This window comes from Sinohyriopsis cumingii, chromosome 5, assembly GCF_028554795.1.
Source record: "Sinohyriopsis cumingii isolate HCF-2022 chromosome 5, ASM2855479v2, whole genome shotgun sequence".
In the NCBI taxonomy this organism is placed as follows: Eukaryota; Metazoa; Mollusca; class Bivalvia; order Unionida; family Unionidae; genus Sinohyriopsis; species Sinohyriopsis cumingii.
In genome coordinates this window covers 26,670,018-26,690,585 of record NC_142965.1, presented here as the reverse complement: position 1 = coordinate 26,690,585, position 20,568 = coordinate 26,670,018, and the positions used below count along the sequence as shown (strand labels likewise).

The window sequence follows — 20,568 nt, the reverse complement described above, 5'->3', positions numbered from 1 at the left end:
AAGGAATCATTGAATTTTACACGAAAACACTACTTTATTATTATGCGGGACTTATTCAAACACATACTGGTTTGTAACAGTTCTGAAAATCAAAACATTAAAAACTATAGGTACACGAAAACACTAAAGAGTATTCGTACATCAACCATTCAAGACTTTCGGAATTCTATAATATGAGACATGAGAAAGACATTTAGGACTATTTGGAATTTAATTGAATATTCAAATTGTTGTTATATTACATAGTTTAAGACTCTAGTCGTATACTAGTATTTACAAATATTATTATTGTTTTATATTATTGCAACATATTTAGCTGAATGACATGTGTCATATGACTTTTGTAAATAAATTGTACAAAATAATGTTCTATGCAGAAGAGTCCTTGTTTGCAATTTGTGTCTCCAGTTTCTTGTAGTCTATTCTCGCTCATGTTCCCTTTATTAAATTTACACACACAAACACACTCTCGCACATTGTTTTCTTCTATATATATCAGATGCACACCAAAGGTAAAGGTTGCATTCCAATGTTTTTTTACAATATTATAAAATAGAAAAAACCTTTCTATTGTTGATACGACTTTTTAAAGTTTGTGGTGGTTTTGAATTTTGAAGAGAATGAAACAATAGTAGTACCCTTTTTGAACTTGGATTGTAATTTACAGTAAACCTCGGATCTGCGACTATCTTTTGTGGGTCAGATATTGACAACGTTCATGAGCGTCCATGATATCATTGACTGTTAAGGGCTCGACTAAAATTTTTCAAACAATTAATTTCGGATGCAGTCAAAGAGCTGACCAAACTTTGCTTTTGCTTCGGAGCTCCGTTACAGAGTAAATAATTTTCTACAGAGCTTTAGCAAAAATAAATGTTGCTTTAACAAAATATGTGTCAGGTCACAGAACTCGTCGTTCCCTTTGCCAGCCTTCTTACTAAAATTGTAAATTCAACAGTTTTAAATGTTCAGAAAATAACGGCTGGTGATCTACGTACTTTATAAATAACACATTTCAGTTGACTCAGATATTTTCATTTGCTCCCGATAGCGTAAGCGAATTTGTATTTCATGATATCAGTCAATATAACTTCTGTGTATAATTTACAAATCATCATCGATATTCGGGAGCAGTACCGATCTTCTGAAAGTAGGTATTTGTTGTCTGTAATTATGCGATTTATAACACTCGAATGGTTATGCAGGTAAAGCTGTATCATTTAATTTAATATGTTTCAGCAGAGCAATAAGACAATCACACTATGGATGGTAGGACAGCTGATGAAAAATTTACTTGGTGATTACTACGACTCACATTACATCTCTGAAAAAAGGCCTGCAAATAAAAAGGTGCATCTTGGGAGAAAAATGTGCTGTAGGTCTAATAAACTGGTGGATAACAGTCTGGCTGACGGCTCTCAGAGTTCCAAAGACGCTACTCCATCAGATTCAAGTTAGTACTGTGTATTGTTATTACTTTAGCTAAGGAAAGTTAAAAGGGGAGATCAATTTACCGGAGTGGGAGTGAAATAAACGCACTTTTCCTGTCGGATTGACGTCTTAGCCTGGAATGTATATATGATACACGCTTAAGTGCTTATAGACATTAAAAGACATAGCTTAAGGACTCAGAAATTCACCACGAATTATGTATTCGTTATTTTTATGAAATGAAGTAGGTTTTTATCCTCTGTGGTGTTGCTATTGTGGACCACTATCTGATTTGGCTGAGAGATGGTATCCGGCGAATGCTAATTTAAGATGAAATCCCAGCGATGTTTCTTCAAACGAAATAAACAGGTCCAGCCAAATTAGATTGAATGTGATTATACATATTAGATTCAGATTAGGACTTGAGCCCCTTGCGGAACCAGCCTCAAGTTTCCTCGGGTAGAATTGTTCTTTAAGGAAATCATATGGCGATCCACCTTATCTTGTAAAACGTAGCCACGAGATTGTGACTGGATTTACTCGATTATTAATATGGGCATCCAAACATATGAGATATTGTTTTACTATTTCGACAGCCAGTTTACCACTCATTGTAATTGTAACCATATTCCACAGCACTGATTGTTATTAAAATAAAAGGTTATTAAAGTAACAAGTCGGCCCATGACCCCCAGCCTATCCCCATCTCTGGCTCATGTGTTTTATCGGACTAGGAGTACCATCCTACAATATTACAGCTTGTCAGCAGATAGTAATTAATGTCGTTTAGTTTAAGTGATGCACTGGAATTACCATTGTAAAAATACAACAAATTATGCTACAATAATGATAGATGACGGTCAGCTATATGAACAAATAGTTACTGGATGTGTTGTTCTATTTTATGCGGTTCGGCAGTTTATCGTTTCCTGTATACTTTTGTGTGACATCAAAGTTCAAACATCCAGTGTTGCTTCAATAGTAAAAGCTAGCCATTTGAGTGAATAACTGGATGGATGAAATGCAGCCAATTTACAGTCTTATTTCTTGCAAATATGAAGAACCTAAAAGCAGTGTAACATCAACTAAAGAAAGAGAATATTGATTATATTTTTTTTAACAGATTGGTTCCACTTGGTTCTAGATTGGCCCACTGTTTTCAAACTTGGGGGCGGGGGGGGGGGGGCCGTGCCCAAAAATGTTGAATCCCAGATGCAGCCCTAGTGTATTGGCTATACTATTTTAATTCTTCCCCTGTGTGAAAGTTGAGGATGTATATTTTGTTGTTGCCTTCAACCGTACAATTGTTGGTCTATTTGTCCTTCAGTCCATGCATTCTCAATTAGTTTTAGCATAATAACATACAACTTGAAACTTAGACTATTAAAATGACAATTTAGCTAGGTCATGAGATACTTAAAATTCAATGTCACCCATATTACCATGCCTACATGGGCATATGGCGCTTGGGTTAGTATTGGTTTATGTGGGTAAAGTGCTCTTTAGTGCTGATCATTCCTCTTTTTGTCGATTAATGATGTGATATACATATCTTTAAAATATCAAGCTTTTATCTCGATCCATGCTAATAAACGCATTGAATTTGTTTTGGTTTCCTGAGAATATTGTTTGTTTAAAGTGCAGATGGGGAAATTCGTCGTTTTTTTATAGATCCAATATGTTAGAGCTTATCTTAAAGGTTTACTTACATCGAAACTGTTTAAATATTGAGTATAAAAATGTAAAACCGTGAAACAATAATTTGCGGCTAATTATAGACCAGAGTATGTGTCAAAACTCGATGTATATCGATAACCTTAATTCATGGAAAACTCTGTTTTTCATGCCGCACTGTTTGAAATAGTAATTAGATAACTAATGTTATGATATACATAATTGTAAAACTTTAAAGTTTCCATGATAATAAATTCCTAGGGTCTCTCAGGTGAGAAGTTTTATTTTATTATTATATTTGTTATAGATATTTTTTTAAACGTTTACCTGGGGAAATATGTCTTGTTTGAGCTGAAACGCATATCATAAAGGTTTGTTTGGAACGAAACTCTGCTTAGATATGTTTTGTACAAAGGTTGCTGTGCAAACACGTTCAAACGTGGAACATTGTTATATACTTACAATTTGCAGCTAGGCGTTATAATTTGTGAACATCACGTTCAATTTCTTTGAATAACATCTATATCTGGAGCACGTAAATGTAATAATTGTTTTCATATTGCACTACTGAACCATTGAAAATAATAATTAAACCTGTCGGATGTTGGCACATTGAATACATTTCATATTTTTTAGATACCAATTCCACGGTACAAACATTTGATAATCCTCAGCGAGAGCTATTCCTATGGTCAGTGCTGCACAACCAACGAGAGATGGCAGAATTCTTTTGGAAGGAAGGAAAGGTAATTAGTGTGAGCAAGCAGGCTGACACAGCTTTCACTGTTTGTATAAATTGATTTATGGTTTGCTGATATTCATGATAGCACTATATGTGTGCTGTTTGCTTCGGTTCGGTGATACAGTTTGATATTTCCCTGCGTACCAATTACCATAAAATGATAAAACCCAGCCTGTTTCTCCATGAGCAGTGAATACGGTTTTAACTTCTCTTTCATATTATTTTGCACTAACTGACACCTTGATATTTTGTTTTACTATCATTTTTGTTGGCCACACACATAAATGCTTTTGCATTATATTTTATATGTATCGACTGACAACATGCAATCATGTTAGGTTCTCCACTTACACAGAAGAGGTAAAATGTTTCATGTATAGCGAAAAGACGCACTACCTTGCCATAACACAGTGGTCTCATTCAGAACGACAAATGGAAAGTTTTTGTATGCTTTATATTATTAGTTTCGACTCATCTGCTCAAACAATTACACCTGGGTGATCTAGTTTCAGTACAAGTCGAAATATGGTGCAGAGGTTCAGTACGCTTTCATAATCATCTTTCAGAGGTCAGTTATTTGCTTTATCCCTAATACATGACAGGCATAATTCAGAAGAAATCACTAAAGTTATTATTTCTTAACTGATCTTTGAAATCTTCATAAAACTGAAATTTGTTTATAGTCCCGAATAAATCTTTAATATCATTTCCCCCCATAAATCCGAAAACCCTGAATTCCGAATACCGAAATGAATTTTGATTCAATTTTAATGGTGCCACTTATAGGTACTCCACAGCCTCACCCAACACAGTTCCTTCTTGGAAGTCCAATGAATTCTTGACACATCCTTGAGCGATTAATTACGATCCTCATTTTTTAATTGTAATTACTGCTATTCATTTGCATACATTGCTCACCCAATATTTGAAGTTAAGTATGTTTCTGCATTAACGCTTACTAAATCAATTTACATTTGCACCGAACCAACCTACCTGCAGCGACATTTTAAATCATGGCAGATCCCGCTTATCTGTGACATTAGTAACTAAAATATGGACAGGTTGTAGTGTCCATCCCTCTAAATGAGATTGCTCTTGTTCGACTTCCACTGGACAGAATACTTACCATTTTTATTACTAATAATCAGTTTTTGAGGGATTGATCAGTGACTTCTACTCCTTATCGAAGAAACATACGGACTAAACAATTATCTTCATCTGTTACACGTGCACAATTATTTGGTCTATCAAAATCATACTTTGCATTATTATTGTTCTTATATTAGAAACATAAATAGGCAACTTTATTGTCTCCATGTTAATATGTTTCTTTGTATGGATTTATTGACTGCAATAATTTTCCACCATTCTGGAGTTCAACATAATATAGAAAGCTTGCTTTACATAAAATAAATATTTGTAAGAAAAACGTAAACAAACAATGATCCTATATTACCTTGTAATGTCTTTGTAGTCTCAAAAGCTTCTGAGATCCACAAATTAATAAAAACGGAGTGCTCCAAGATTGAATACAATATATACATGAGCTCATAACTTTTTCGGTGCCTTATGGTAAAGAGACATTTTCATTTATATATTATAAAGAAAAATAGCAGAATGTACCTGTCTAAAAACACAAAACATTATATTATCCATGTTGATTCAATGGTGGGGATAGCATCTGCGATGTTTTTTTCACTAGCCGAATACCTTAATCACAGATTAGTATCATTTCCTTGCGAATGCTGAATGTAGCAAATTCTCAGTTATATTGACATCTCTTCGCTGCACGCTTTACAAACCAGCGCACTGTCCCATTATTGTCCATTTATTCTGTATAAATTTATCAATTATCCAGATCACATATTTTGATTAAATATGTTATATACTACTGTGTTTACTAGCATGGTGTGTTGCTGAGCAATACTTTGTACTCAAGTTGCTTCATATTTAAATAACCTTCATAACCACTGTAGCTGTAAACTACAAGACGTCCAGAGACAATGGATCCAGATAATATGTGATTTGCTATAACATTGAATGTGTGTCCTGTTTAGTTGATTAATACGCCAGAGCAAAAGCAGTAGCAGGTGAATTGAGAATTTAATCTGGCGTTATAATGGGTGAAACGCCAAACAGAGCTCTTTTTGATGTGATAGATACATGATTTCATTGATGAAGCTTGCATGTATAAATAATCCAGTTCAATCTGTACATTCAGTATATGTCACGCGACCAATAATTCAACAAGCAAAGTTTATGAAATTCGGATGGTACATTCCTCATTTGCATATGCATTGATTCCTCTTTCTTGAAATAACACGTTTTATACGATCACCTTGGTTGACTTCATAAATGTTTGTTTTAACTATGGTGCTTTATCTTAGGAGAGGCAAAACATTTCAAAAGGCCGCTTTTTGAAATCAGAATGGGTGGATACATAAGAAAGAAACCTCTGTATATCCACTCCATATTATTGTTTAAAACTGATTCTCTTTACAGGATGCTATAGCAGCAGCACTAGTGGCACATGCATTATTGTGTGCCATGTCACGACGAACTGACAGCAAGGAGTTAATTGAGCAATATACAGCAAATGCGGAGTAAGATCTTTCACATTACTTAATCTAGTTGTCACTTGAGTAACGTTTGTCTGAGCTTAACGTATGGTCTTGTGCCAGTAGTGCATTATCAGGAATTCGTGTTCCTATTAATTATAAGTAGCATTTTTAAAATTACTGATCCAATCTAAATCAAACTTTGTAGGATTATTTATCATACCCAGTCATGGCAGCAATCAGTTTATCGTCGATATATTCTTTAAAACCATAACAGCAAGATTGATAAATCTTTGTCAAACTGTTCCTCGTGACATTTTCTGCCCTGTTGTAAAGGCATTTGCTAATTAGCTTACCAAAGCAACCAGATGGAAAGTACAATCGCTTATATTTATTCTCTGATCCCACTGGCATAGCATTTATCAACTTTGAAAGATTGTTCCTTTGGACATGTTTATTACTAAAATATATATTTGTATAAAATAGTAGGCATCTTCAAAACACTGGAAAACGTTTGATCACATACTTTGAAAATGCTCCCTAGGTATGTTCTATTAAATTTGCTTTCAGAGACTCCGTTGCAGACATTTGGTTTCCTTAGCAATTGGAACAACGCACATTTTGACACATGCTAAACTTTTGTCAACTAATTCCACATCAATGTAGATGAACGTTTCTTATTATGCTTTGATGGTTTCATAAGCCACTATTTGTTTTAGATAGCAATCATTTGAAATGGTATTTGTAATATCAGTGTCAAAAGTACTTAACCAAGTCTGATTTATTTTTGTCAGAGGCATGTTCTGCGAAACTTCAATGTTATTAGATCCTGTACTAACTGAATTGGCTCCTTGGCAACTAGGTAAACGTGTAGTTTTATGTATCCATTTTATCTCTAGCGCAATGAAGCAGCTAGAAACAAACATTTAGGGCATATTCCTTACATTTTATATTAAACTTAAGTTATGTGTTCCTTGGTAGCTATCATAAAAAAATGTATAATTTCCGTATTTGCTAGGTGGAAATATCATTTTGTTTATGTATGTTTATATCACTTTTATAACTAGTCATCACTATAATCAAGCCTTGACAGCATAGTGTATTCGGCGGCTTCCCTCTCAACCATGAGGTTTCCTTATTACACATGTTAAAATTATGAAATAAAAACATCTTGGCACCTCTATCCATACTTATTATCAAATTAGATATAACGTATTTCCAATATTCATTACATCACCTACCTGGTTTTATGAAAGTCTGTAGATACGTTGCTTATTACATAAGCAACAAAACTTATATTTCATGCTGGCCTCATGGAATAATCATATGTTTCGTTAGCCAAAGTAACAAAGTAGTTCTCAGTTTGGTTACACATCTTGGGAGATTTAAATACACGTTTGTGGAAATATTTCATAACATGTCTGAATGATTCAACTCTCTAGCAGCATAGTGATCAGGTGATATTTATTTTCATCCAAATTTATCTGGCAAAGAAGTGTTATATTGTCTTTGTAGACTAGTTTAAATCAAGAGAATTATCTGTGAACCTCAAGCCCATTTTCATTACTTTGACCGTGACCATTGTCAGAACAAGTTTGACTCATTTTTCATCTTACCATGCATCTGCCCTTTTTTGAAGGCACATAACTTTACAATACCGAACAAGGTCTCTGTCACATCTGCCTTTTAGTAAACTGTTCTCTTTGGAACTAATTAGGTGTGTTAGATATTAGATTTGGTTGTTAGAAGTCACTACATGCTTCTTTCAAGATTATCAGATTTTTCGCATTAGGGACAAGGAATAACATTAACAATCGTGTGGTTCATAGTCAATGGTCTAGGTACAAGGGTCATTGTTTTATGTTTTGGAAATAACTCAATACTGGGGTTTTATTAATAGGTTGATACAACTTTTTGCACACACGTTTAGTAGGATTATTCATATAAGACCCATTTTAAGCGGGTAATGATTTAACTTATTGGGCAATGACTTATGCCCAACATCTGTCAGAATCCTGTCTATCCCTTGTTCATCTATGTGTCTGTCTCTTTCTCTGTATCAATAATAGTTTTCTTCTGTGCAACCTTTACATCATAAAATATGCATTATATTCAATGATTTTGCAACTATAAGACATTACAAGCCTATATTTGTTGCTCTAATGGAAGGTCTGGATGTAAGTTTGAAGACTTTGCTTGCTTTTAATTTGGCAAATGCAGTTTGTTTAACCCAAAGTCAAAAGTATAAAGATCAGGATCTCAGTGTTCAACATTCCAAACTTTACTTTTAATTTTCGGCCAACAAATTGGTCTAGAATCTTGTTACAATCCTAAATGATCAGCCAAGGGTCTTTCATGTTATAGAGCTATACTTTCCTCTTGATTATTACTTACGATCAACAGTTAGATTGCTCACTGACATCTCATCACAAGCAATTACATCAGGTTGTCTCCATATTCATATTACTCAATATTTTCTTTTCTAAGTACCACACAGGGTCTTTTGTGGTTTCAAGTTTGCTAATAACCGTCTGAGAAAAAGGAGTATCTCAAGATCTTGTTCGTGTCCGATAACAAGTGATTTATTTTAATCACTCTGATTAGAATTAAGAAAAAGATTAGTAAAAAGAGGTTCACTCTCATCAATTCCTCTTGTCGGATCAATGCGATGAACAAACTTATTCCAACCAAAAGCACTGTCCAATAATTGTGTCAGCCAAATTAATGTTTCCAACACTCTCGAGAGTACACAAAACCAAGTATGTGTCAGGGATTTCATTTTGAATACGATCAATTTATAGATACAAACAAGACTTGTCAGTGACAAGTGGGTTAACCAGAGCATTATCTTAGGTCTTTGCCTAGTAATAATTGTATACTCTAACTGGGTAAAGAAATTACTCCCCTTGGGACATAGTATGACGAAAAATGACACAATGGAGAGGAACATTAGCAAAGCCACATTCTATTCACTGAATAAGACCACTTGAAATCGTTCACTAGTAGTAATCTCAGAAAAAAGCAAGGCACCGATTAATAAAAGACTCCGATAAGCTCATGAATCCATTAATTTGTTAATAGTATGGCTTGGCAGAGTCATGAATACGTAATATAGAACTCTTTGAAATCAATCGTTTTAATTGTCCATAATAATGTAAGAACCTTGGTTTGTTTGACCCAATACATCTATTGCTTTTAATACATGGTCATATCCTCAACCAGTTAGAAATAATGGCATTTTGTAACAGCTGTGCCTTATTCTATGAATTCTTTCGATATGTAGCAATCATAAATAGCATGCGCTATCATCGTACAGTAAGAAAGCGAAGGAATAGGTAATGATTTATCATCCGTCTTGTCAGAAGTTTCGTTCTGAACGTTGTTCCAATTTGAGGTTTGGAAGTGCTCGTGTGAGACTGAGATGACTTTTTTTACTAAAAAGAACTACTGAGAGGATGAGCTATTGGCAAGAATGATTTTGTGAGTCAAGGAATATGTGTCATATTTGCGAACAACACTTTCTAAAGTTTCTACTTTTTGAACATCAGCAGATTTCTTATCATCATTGTGGATACAAATCCTGAACTAGTCAGCTAATATTGACTGTCTGCGGTTATTGTAGTTTTGATCAAACTTATTTGTATTAGCATATCGTAACAAATAGTTGTACTTTAAACCTTGCAAATCCGAAACAAGTGTATCCAGTTTCATTTCTGTAATTCTTAAACCATTGTTGATATTATCAGGTACCATCTAATAAGTCTTCGAAATAAATTTATATTCCAGATTATCATCAGCACCTTTTTGTATTGACAGATGTGAGGTCTTCGCGAATTTTGCAAATCAGAATAATTTCTAATAACAAAGTCGACTGCTATCGTAGCCATTCAGACTTTCTGCAGTTTTCATAGGAAAGCATTGATAAGCTTCTTTTCTTCAAAAGTGTCTGGCAAGATCATGAAAAGCGTCCTTTGTTAGAGACTCTAACCCTTTCTATATAGGATTTGAAAGAATGTGTACTACATTAGCGGACATCGTGAATGCTTTTTGGCTTACTAACAATTTCTTAAATCCGTCAAATTAAAAGCATTACCAAAGGCAAATAACATTCCGAATTTTTTTTAAAGCAGTTTGAATTTTCATAAGTAATTGAAAGAAATTCGATTCCCGGACGAAGCTGTATTATTCTGTGATGACTATATTGTCTTAAATTAGTAAGATAAAAGAGTGAAACCAACGCGTTTAGTAAAATTCAACACCTAATTTAATTATGAAAGTCCAAAAGTGAAAATGTAAGAGGAAATTACTATGATTTGAAATAAATCTAAAACTGTAAAGTTATATCACAAGTCAAAGGTATGCGATATCGGCATGAATTCCAATTTTGAAGGTGATTGTGTACCAATTGTTTTGAATATGACCCTCGTAGGAATCTTGCAGTTTCACAGTTACTTAAACCAGAATGTCTTCGAATAGGTTCACAATATACCCCGAATAGTATTTTGGACCAAACGTCAATAAACACTGTAATTCCAATGGATATTTTTAAATGTTTTCTTAAATCATACCCGAACACAGCTAAAGGTGATTCAACAAACAAACTGCTGTTAACATGGATTAATATGTTTGATGTAAACAACCTTGTGTACATGCACAAATGACCTATATTTTAATAACCTTTTCTGGAAATACTCCTTCATCTTGCTGAAACAAAGTAAACAAAGTAAATTCTGTTTAGCGGACAGGTATGCCATATTATGTTATCTACATGAGCAAAATAATGTCCTGAACGCATACACAAGTAAACGTTATGCTTACCAATCAGCATTATCTAAAAATACGATCTACAGTCATGTACAATTCTTAGTCATGTAATATGTTATTGGCAATCGATTATTACAATCTACATTCATGTATAGAGTCAAACATAGAATATATGCATATACATACAAGTCTTTGAATACGATGCATATGCCGGTTATGACGCTCAAACCTCTGCGTTTAACAAAGACTTTAGTAGGCCTCGGTATGCCACAACCTGAATAATTTCATATGGATGAGACATCCTTTCGCCGCACACAAATGGTTTGAAATGACGTTGCAAACCGACCCATTCTCCACTTGGTATATAATACTATATTTCAGGAGTCTCAACACAAAATTGCAGCGACTATCGATAGCAAAGATTGCTAGGGCTCAGAGTCAGTCAAGCTAATGGCGAATGTTTTGAAACATGTTTTAAAACATGCAGCACATTACACACTTCCACTGCAGTCTCAGTAAGCGTACATCTTGCGGAAAGATATGCCGTTCTGTCAACATGGGACATCCTTATATAGAACAATAACATGTCGCTTAAAACACAGCCATTGTCATTCAACCATCTCGTCTATTCGCATGAACCAGATGTTCAGAAACAGGGTATCAAAGATGTATATCTCGCACATTCCTAACCTTCTAGAGATCAGCACGTGTTCCTGAATAGTTATCATAGAAACATAAAGACACGATATCGAATAAGGCATGCCTAAGGTGGGAAAGATTCGTTTTTTTTCGAGCATCGTAGAGGCCATCCCTACTTTGTCACACATCATTGTGAGGGGAAAAAATGCATTCAATTATTGACAGCATAGAAAAGATTTAGTCTTTATGGTCCACGGGTGTTACAAGTCATATGAAAGGGTAAATTGTTAAGAGCGTCAATTGCTTCAGCGTCGACCTCTGCAGCAAAAGATGGGTAATCTACTCACCAAACGTGCTGCATAGATTGTTTAAAAAACAAAAATATACCCGACTGATTATGGTACCAGAAGCCAATCGTATGCTTTGGCCGATGATCAGTTAAAGAACACTCAACCTTTTCGTTTGGGCATAATGATTCAAAATGAGGACATGACTGGTATATTCGGAACAAGTGGTCTTGAAAATGTATCCCTACTTACTGGTGACTCCAGATTTCTCTCGAAATGTACAAATGTTGACCTTACTGGACCATGCAGTGGCAGAATGGAGTACCTTTCAAACTTGTACTCTCCTTGTCTTGCATTTATTATAAACTTTTATAAACAATCGTTTCTTAACCATTCTAACGAATTCAATGAGATTCACACTTAACCAACGAGAAGATAGGGTCTGATGTATGCTGTCATTTAAATTATTAAATGAATATGATGTTTATTCACTCTGAGTTTAACTAACTAATTACTGAAAAATTGAGTTTCTTGTTATTATTAGTCCATCAGATCAGCACATCAGCCGCTATAATAGCACTGAAGCATACATGGTCCTTAAATAATATTAACCAAGCGTTTTGGTGGAGGTCTAGCTTCATCCACGGTGCCTTTATTCCCAGCTGGCTCATTGTACCTTATTGTAACTCACTGTAACTTATTTTGTCCTTTTGAAGCATCACAAATGGATGCCTCTCTGAATAGATTCAGAATGACATGACTACACAATCTGTGCCGAATTTGCACGGGGACAATGGTCACAACAAGTCATGTAAAGACATCTCTATATGCTGCTCCCAGGACGTAAGTCTAAGAAGCAATATTTGAAGCCATTCGCTTATATTAGTGGAACGAAACTGGGTCTTCTACATGGTAGGGGAATTTAATTCCTCTGCTGCACACTTATTATCGTAATGTAGTATGATTCGGTAATACATTTTAAAAGGATGAAATATTTTGGAGAAAACTATATTTTTCCATAATATTTCCGATATCATGATGTGTATACACCTTCCCATTCCAACTTAAGTTGCATTACAATTTCGCAGAGTCAGCACCTCATTATTAATTTTGATTAATTTAATTTGGCAAACCGTCTGGCCATTGGGAGATCACTTTTGACATATTGCCACCTAACGGTAAGCTTAAGAGGACTTCATTTGCAAAGTAGTCATTGTACTTATGATGTCTTTGGAAACATTGTACTGCACAATTTGGCATCTTCTAATATTGTATGCTCCTGAGGAAAATTAGACCCACATAGTCTCTAAACATTGTCAAAATGAAAGTTGTTCTTTGTGTCATATATAACTTCACCCATAATGAAAATATCACAAATTATTTAGTATTACATTATTATTTCAATAGCTATATATGTATACATGCCACAGTTCACTCATCTGAAGAGGGTCTGGCTACTTGAGTAGATGCTCTGTGTTTGTGTACGGATAAGTAAATGAAATCTCATTATATTTGCTTCGAGTACATGGTAATGACCTTTTCATTTCACACCCAGTAACAGTGAAATATTGTCGTCACAACTGTACAGAGTCCTTTGATATTTTAATCTGGTATTATATTTGCTCCACCTCAATATATGATCCACGCCACCACCATTGTCATGAATAATATATTGCAATAGTTAATATGGTCTCATTATATTCTGTGGCTGGTCATATACTGTTATCCATATTGTTACATCCCTTAATGTCATAAATTTAATTTATCCAAAGCCTATTTTAGGAGACAACAGATTAAAATCAAATTTGGTATCCCTATTTTGGTCAACATTGTTTCAGTTTTAATTGTTATGTTTATTGACACAATTTTTAATGACATTCACCATGTGCTTGACTGGACGTTATTCACAGCAAATCGAACGTTACATAGCATAGTAAATTGAACTTTCTTGCATTGCATTATATTGTTATATATAGTCTTGTTATATAAAAACATATTTCGATAGAGCATTTTCATTAAACAGAAGATCATTAACGAGTAAGCTTTTGAATACCATTTACAGAGTCAGTTAATTGTATGTCATTTTTATTTTACTGAATTTACAGCGAATTCACTGGATTAGCAATTGAAGTTTTGAGAGAATGCCACAAAGAAAAGGAGAATAAAACGCATCGCCTGCTAATTCGTAGAGTGCCAGAGTGGGGAAATACATCTTGTATTTTAATTGCTGTGGAAGCAAAAAACGAGCAGTTTATCTCTCAACCTGAATGCCAGGATCTCTTCAGGAGCATCTGGAACGGACAAATGAAACAGGAAAATGGAACTCTGAGGGTTAGTAAAACCACTCATCTTTACATCTAATTTGAACAACCGATACCTATCATTTTCATGCAATCAAGTCGTGGAATGGCATTTGGCAGCTTTCACGGGTGTTTAATCTCTACAATTTAAATATGATCAAGACTTGGAACTGTACCTTCCATATTTTGGCTAGTTAGACATTGATTTAAGAAACAAATGTAAATTGTTTATGGACGCGTAGTCTTATAAACTAATGATATGCATGTAGATGCAGCTAGATGAAGATAGTTTGTAAATGACTGGTAGGTATACTTTTGACTGTGAACACATACAATTACACAGATATCACTTTGCCACCAAAAAAGAATGGATATCCACATTTATAGCTACATATATCGTGAACAATTAAATAAATTGTCGTACATTGTGGGCGAACTAACATGAATATAAATCCATATTCTTTTGACAGGACCACACTATATAGTTATATAACAACTATAATACATCATGATAAACGCGTGTTTCTTCCAAACATTATATTACAATTTTTATTTCAAAATTTCATAAGAACATAGCTCTTCTTTTAAAGAAGTCTCGGTTCGTTTAATAATATTTTTCCCTTTTGTAATTATTGCATTTTGCATTGAATCATAATATTATATGGTATGTTTTGATGCCCCATTATGTTATGATATAAATGATGACACTACGACAGGCAGGTATGCATGTGCTTAGTAAGTCAAACAATGTGTTGATGTTCATATTCCCGAACATTTGGTGCGTTTATACCATGTATGTTGCACTTAAATGTTGTAATCTTTATGAGGTCTATTCAACCACCTTAGACGTATGCTCTAGTACCAACTTTATATGCATCAGAGACAGTGATTTGCAGTTATGCTTTGGAGAAATACCTGCGCAAAATCATAAATTCTTGTATAGTTTGCCTTCCGAACACGTTTTTTAGGAACACCTCGGTTAAACATTGTGTTTACTAGGTAAGCTTTTCAAATTCTTAATGATGTAGACATAGAAGATTTCTTTATCCACATTGTATACAATACAAATATTTATAAGATCACGCTAAAATAAAATAAAAATGATGCTACCCCCTAAATCCAGGGGTCTTAGCAAGATTAGGATTCGTTTTCCTCTATATAAGGTCTATACAAACATGCATAGCGGAAGTCTATATTTTAATTTAATGTTTCTTATATTTCACCTAGTGTGGACTTATTCGCTGAGGATATCATCTTCCTTATCTTGTTGTATGGATTTTATAATTATTCATCCACTTTGATGTCATTATTGAATGTCACAGGTTTTTCGGATAAAACATTTATATAGCGACTTATTTTGTTTGTAGTTTGCACTTTTTGTCAGTTCCATTACCTATTTATTTTTCATCATTGCCATTGGAGGTACACAATGACAATCTTGTGCACTAACTGATGGTAATTTAATTAGAAAACATGAACGAGCCATGCCTTGGGTACACATAATCAACTTCATCTCATCCTCGTATTGCCTGTGCAAACTTATCATAAGGACTTGATTTAAGATTTTATGTAGATTATCAGAAGGCAGTGGAAAATGAAGTTCCCAATATGTTGCCAATGGCTGCATATAAACTACTGAAAAGGAAAGCGGTAGAAATTTTGGATTTGAACTTTTGACGTCTTTCACGTTCGCTGCTACACTTCTACGTAGAGACCATGCCACTGAGTTCTGGTTCGGGGTCTTAATTTGTGATTGTCTTCCTACATTAAACCTAAATATATAGTTTATCGTAAGAATGTTTCTATCATGTTGGAGCAGGGTCAGATGGGAAGTAAGTCGCGTCACATTGGGTGAATATACTGTCCTTGCAGACGTTTTTATTTTTATTCCTCACAGCTGCATAAACCAACTGCTAATGGCATGGCTCCTGAGCAGTCTCTTCGGGTGTTTTAATGATCGTTCTTTGCTAAATTTAGTCACGAATCGATTATTAAAACAAGTTTTAAAATGACCCTTTATACTTCAGTTTTTCATGCGTGATTTATATGGACACAGAAGTTCTCCAAGATCAGGATAAGAATGTTAGTGAGTGTGCGCGCAACCGAAAAATCATAAGAATAAAGTTAGTTCTAATGGTATGATAAAATAAATTTAAATGATCTTTGTTCTTGCGGCCTTTGAATCAGACATACTCAGTCAGGACAGTGTAGAAAATTGATGACAATGCTAACGACCTCTCATTTTGGCTTATATTTCCGTAATTATTGAGCTTAAAATATGTCTGTTCAAGACGTGATGGGACCCACTTGACTCCAGACCCGATTTCTAGAAAGCCGGATGAAATCTTGAGTCTATATAAAGATATAATAATGGTATAAATCTCTATTCTTTATTTCTATATAACAGATAATAAATCGTCTACTAGCTTTCTTAGCACATTTTTAACTGACAGTAAGTATGTGGGCATTTCAGGAAACTCTTTGTGTCAGTGACTGTGAGCAAGATTTCTGTTCCCGAAAGTTTATTCTCTAACGTATTTTCATTGCTTATAAGACAATTTATGATTTGTACACTTTTTCTTTAAAAATCAAGAGGCCCGCATCTACAGATTTTCTCCCATTTCTCTATATTTCCAGTGAGAACATTGGTGGGGAATATGCTGCAAGCATATCACACATTGGTTGATATAAGATCAAGCTAAACTGTAATTGCAACACATTTATAATCTAACAAAATCTGCAGAAATGGCTCAAATTGGTTTCCAGCAGAAAGGAGATTTTGCTTTCAATTCTATGCGCCAGAGAGAAGTGAGAAACACAATCTTGAGATAGCTATGTCTTTGAAATTTACTTTATCATATTCACAAAATTCTGTTTGGATTTGACTATCAATTTTCTTTCAGGAATTTAAGAACTTAGTCTTATATTTAACACTCTGTCTTCGTTCCTTCTGATCATAATTTAGCATGTAACATTGACAAAGTCTCGTGTCTGAAGCATGCACACATGCATTTCTGATCATACAGTGATGTATTTTAACGATGATATTAGTCTCGTGATTTAAAACATCTTAATATAATTGTTTATATGGATATACAATCCCTTCCTAATGGTATCAATGAGACTATTGAGAACATGACGTCATTATTATATGTGTCTCCTGAAGAGCACCCCTATTTCAATAATGGGTATGATATAGAATTCACTTGTTTCATCTATCCATGTACCAGATATGTCCATGCACGAATATCAGTTCGTGTGGGTATCTCTCTGAATAAGCACCTACATTTATATTACATTTCTCTAAGGTCCAGCTTGGTGTTATTTTGTTTGTTTTACACTGTTTTAAAAATCACTGATACAAAATATTGTTCATGGCCCACTCATGCATGGGAAATACTTCTACGCAGGTACTGGTACAAGTTTGCATATGTCCACGTCCCTCATGTACTTGGTCTTGAAATCAGGCTTTAATTTGGAATATGTAATATTTACACACTGGGATAAAGTTTGCATGTGTCCACGACCCTCGTGATCTTGGTCTAGAATTCAGGCGTTAATTTGGAATATGTTTAATGTACATATGGTTTGTCTTGCAGAGATTGGTAGATTAACAAGGTTGGTTACATAAACACTATTCATATATAACTTGATCAGTAAACAAACCTTTCGAAGAGTCATAATCTATACATTGGTTTTGATGAAAATCACGCATAAATAAAATGTGTTGCCTATCCAGCTAAACTAAAGTAGCTTCAATCGTTTTGATCTGTCCACGATTGTGCCGCACAAATGTGAACTTCTAGAAAGAAACTAGCATCATAATAAGTGAGCATATTCTATGCGAAAGTTACGAACCTTTGCCAAAGGTACAACTTGTTTCTCACACTCCATTATGATAGAGGCAGTACAGTGAAGTAGTCTCAATGTTTTAATTTCCACATTACCTATATACATCGATGACGTGATTATCATTTACACATCTTTATAAAATTACTCTAGAAAACAGATTCCGGTTGTTTTCCTTTTAAAACCATTAGCAGTGACCAGTTCATGATGATACAAGGATATAATACCCTAAATAAATATAATTCAGAATAACATCTGTTGAAAGTGTATAATTCTCTAGACTGTGAATGACTATATTTAACAGTTTTGTTATGGACTAAATATTTCATAGTTACTTTTTTAAAGTGAGACAAACGCAGGTACTATTAAAAACAAGAATGGGTTCTCATTTTCCACGTCATGTTATGTCAAGCTTATCTATATCAGTGATTTACACCATAACAATAAACATGAAAACAAGTCCCCTTACCCGACTTCCGATCAAACTTCGCAACTCCTCTGATGAAAATCGTCGATAAGAAGTTAAAGCGACGTAAACGCGCAGTTCTTCCTGCACTCTGACAAAACAGGCCGGCCAAACAAGGCATATGGCAGGCTTTACAAGCCACTCTGAATTCATGCACTGGTGCATTTTGATTCAATAAGTTAACAACAATTATTAACTGTCAGGATCATATGATGAACAGAGGATCTTTATAAATTTGACACGAAATGCATAGAAAGAAAGACAAGCGAAGGATTATACAACAACTGCCATATACATATTTTATGTTGCAAAACAGAATATTCTGACTTTCAAAAACATCATAGTAACAAAATGTCAAGACAAATTTCCATTATCCGCTCTAACATTTTACGCAATAATAACACAAAACAGTTGACATTAGGCTGGCAAAGATGGCCTTTGCGTTCCTGCGCAGGTCAAATGCACTGATATGATGACAGAAAAAAATGAATTAGTGATTAGGGTGGATATTTATCGAAGGGAAAATTATTAAAGTATCACCCTTTTTTTAACTTGGTCAACTTATTACGAAGTTAATAAAAAAAATTAAAGTATCACTCAAATTTATACCGGAAAGACTTTATTTAAATTACTAGCGATTAGTTAAAATGTAGAAGTTGTTAAATAATCAACCTTTAATATATCACCATGTTTAAACAGTTGTATTGCAGTAACTCGATATTTATCAATTTATGACTTGCACCAGCTGTGAATAGCGTATAACCAAGATATACTTTCGCATTATATGCATTATAAGCCATTATTTGAAGGTTGTTTAAATTATAATACAATATCCATTGGCAGATCAGGGTCTGTGCTGTCCGATTTCTGATACCAGTAATCGAATTCAACATAATCTACTCAAGTAGTGTGGCATGGTGGATCATGGTTTATTTAGCTTTGGTCAGATCATGTTACAAGTGAACAGCGAGAACATACTATGATGACAGTAGATCAGGATATGCATTTACTTCACATGGATCTGATTCATACTTAACACCATATAGCAATTGATTTATTTTCATTTTCAGTTGCTTATATGCGCTCTCATTCCACCTCTGATTCCACTGTTGCCTAAATTTAAAGAGATTGAAGATGATCAGGTAATTTAAATCTATAATTTAGTTCATAAGGAATCAAATTTGAACACTTGACAAAGAGTGCTTTTTCTCTGTATACAAAATTCACAATTCATCAAACCAAATATTCAAAATCGAACATTTTAAGGGGGAACAGGGGCTGCATAATCGTCTCAATATGTTAGTATGATATTACATCAGCGCGATTTATTTATTTGCAAATTTGTAAACAAAATATAAAGTTCAATGTCAAATATCAATTAGATTCTGGAAACCTATAACTTTAAATCCTTCACTTTTCTGCAAATTTGCACCATTTTAAAATATGAACTATGCAGATACAGACTAGAGAGGAAATACGTCCCAAAGTCTGTTTTATCCGATGGAGGAAAGGGAGGGGGATCTGTGGGCTTGGGTTAAAGATTGCTTACGTAAAAATAAATGTGGTAATGCACAAACGTATAGGTACTAAAACTGTCGATTTCAGTTTTGAATCCAGAGCACTTGGTACAATTCTGTGTTATGCTAAATGCTATGATATGCACTATTAGGTCTCCTATATGAAAGCAGAAGAACGCAGTTATGTATTACGTTGGCAAATATTAAGTCATAATATTTATACACAGCTTCACAGCATCGCAACCATTCTCTTTTTAGTATGCGTTAGATAATAGCTTGTAGTGGGTTTCCGTCTAAATGGTTCTAAACTTGCCAAGATTATATATATATATATATATATA

General features: G+C 34.3%; 1 protein-coding gene across 1 annotated transcript in view; it reads left to right on the top strand.

Annotated features, from left to right (window-relative positions):
* Positions 1 to 1,333: 1,333 nt before the first annotated feature.
* The window catches only part of LOC149798832 (transient receptor potential cation channel subfamily M member 2-like), a 34,679-nt gene continuing 15,444 nt past the window's right edge, over positions 1,334 to 20,568 (top strand). The window contains exons 1-5 of the mRNA XM_089958093.1: positions 1,334 to 1,453; positions 3,742 to 3,851; positions 6,350 to 6,450; positions 14,201 to 14,426; positions 19,781 to 19,852. Of these exons, the coding sequence (XP_089814219.1) occupies positions 1,369 to 1,453; positions 3,742 to 3,851; positions 6,350 to 6,450; positions 14,201 to 14,426; positions 19,781 to 19,852 (594 nt within the window). The 5' untranslated portion in view covers positions 1,334 to 1,368. The remainder of the gene's footprint in view (positions 1,454 to 3,741; positions 3,852 to 6,349; positions 6,451 to 14,200; positions 14,427 to 19,780; positions 19,853 to 20,568) is intronic.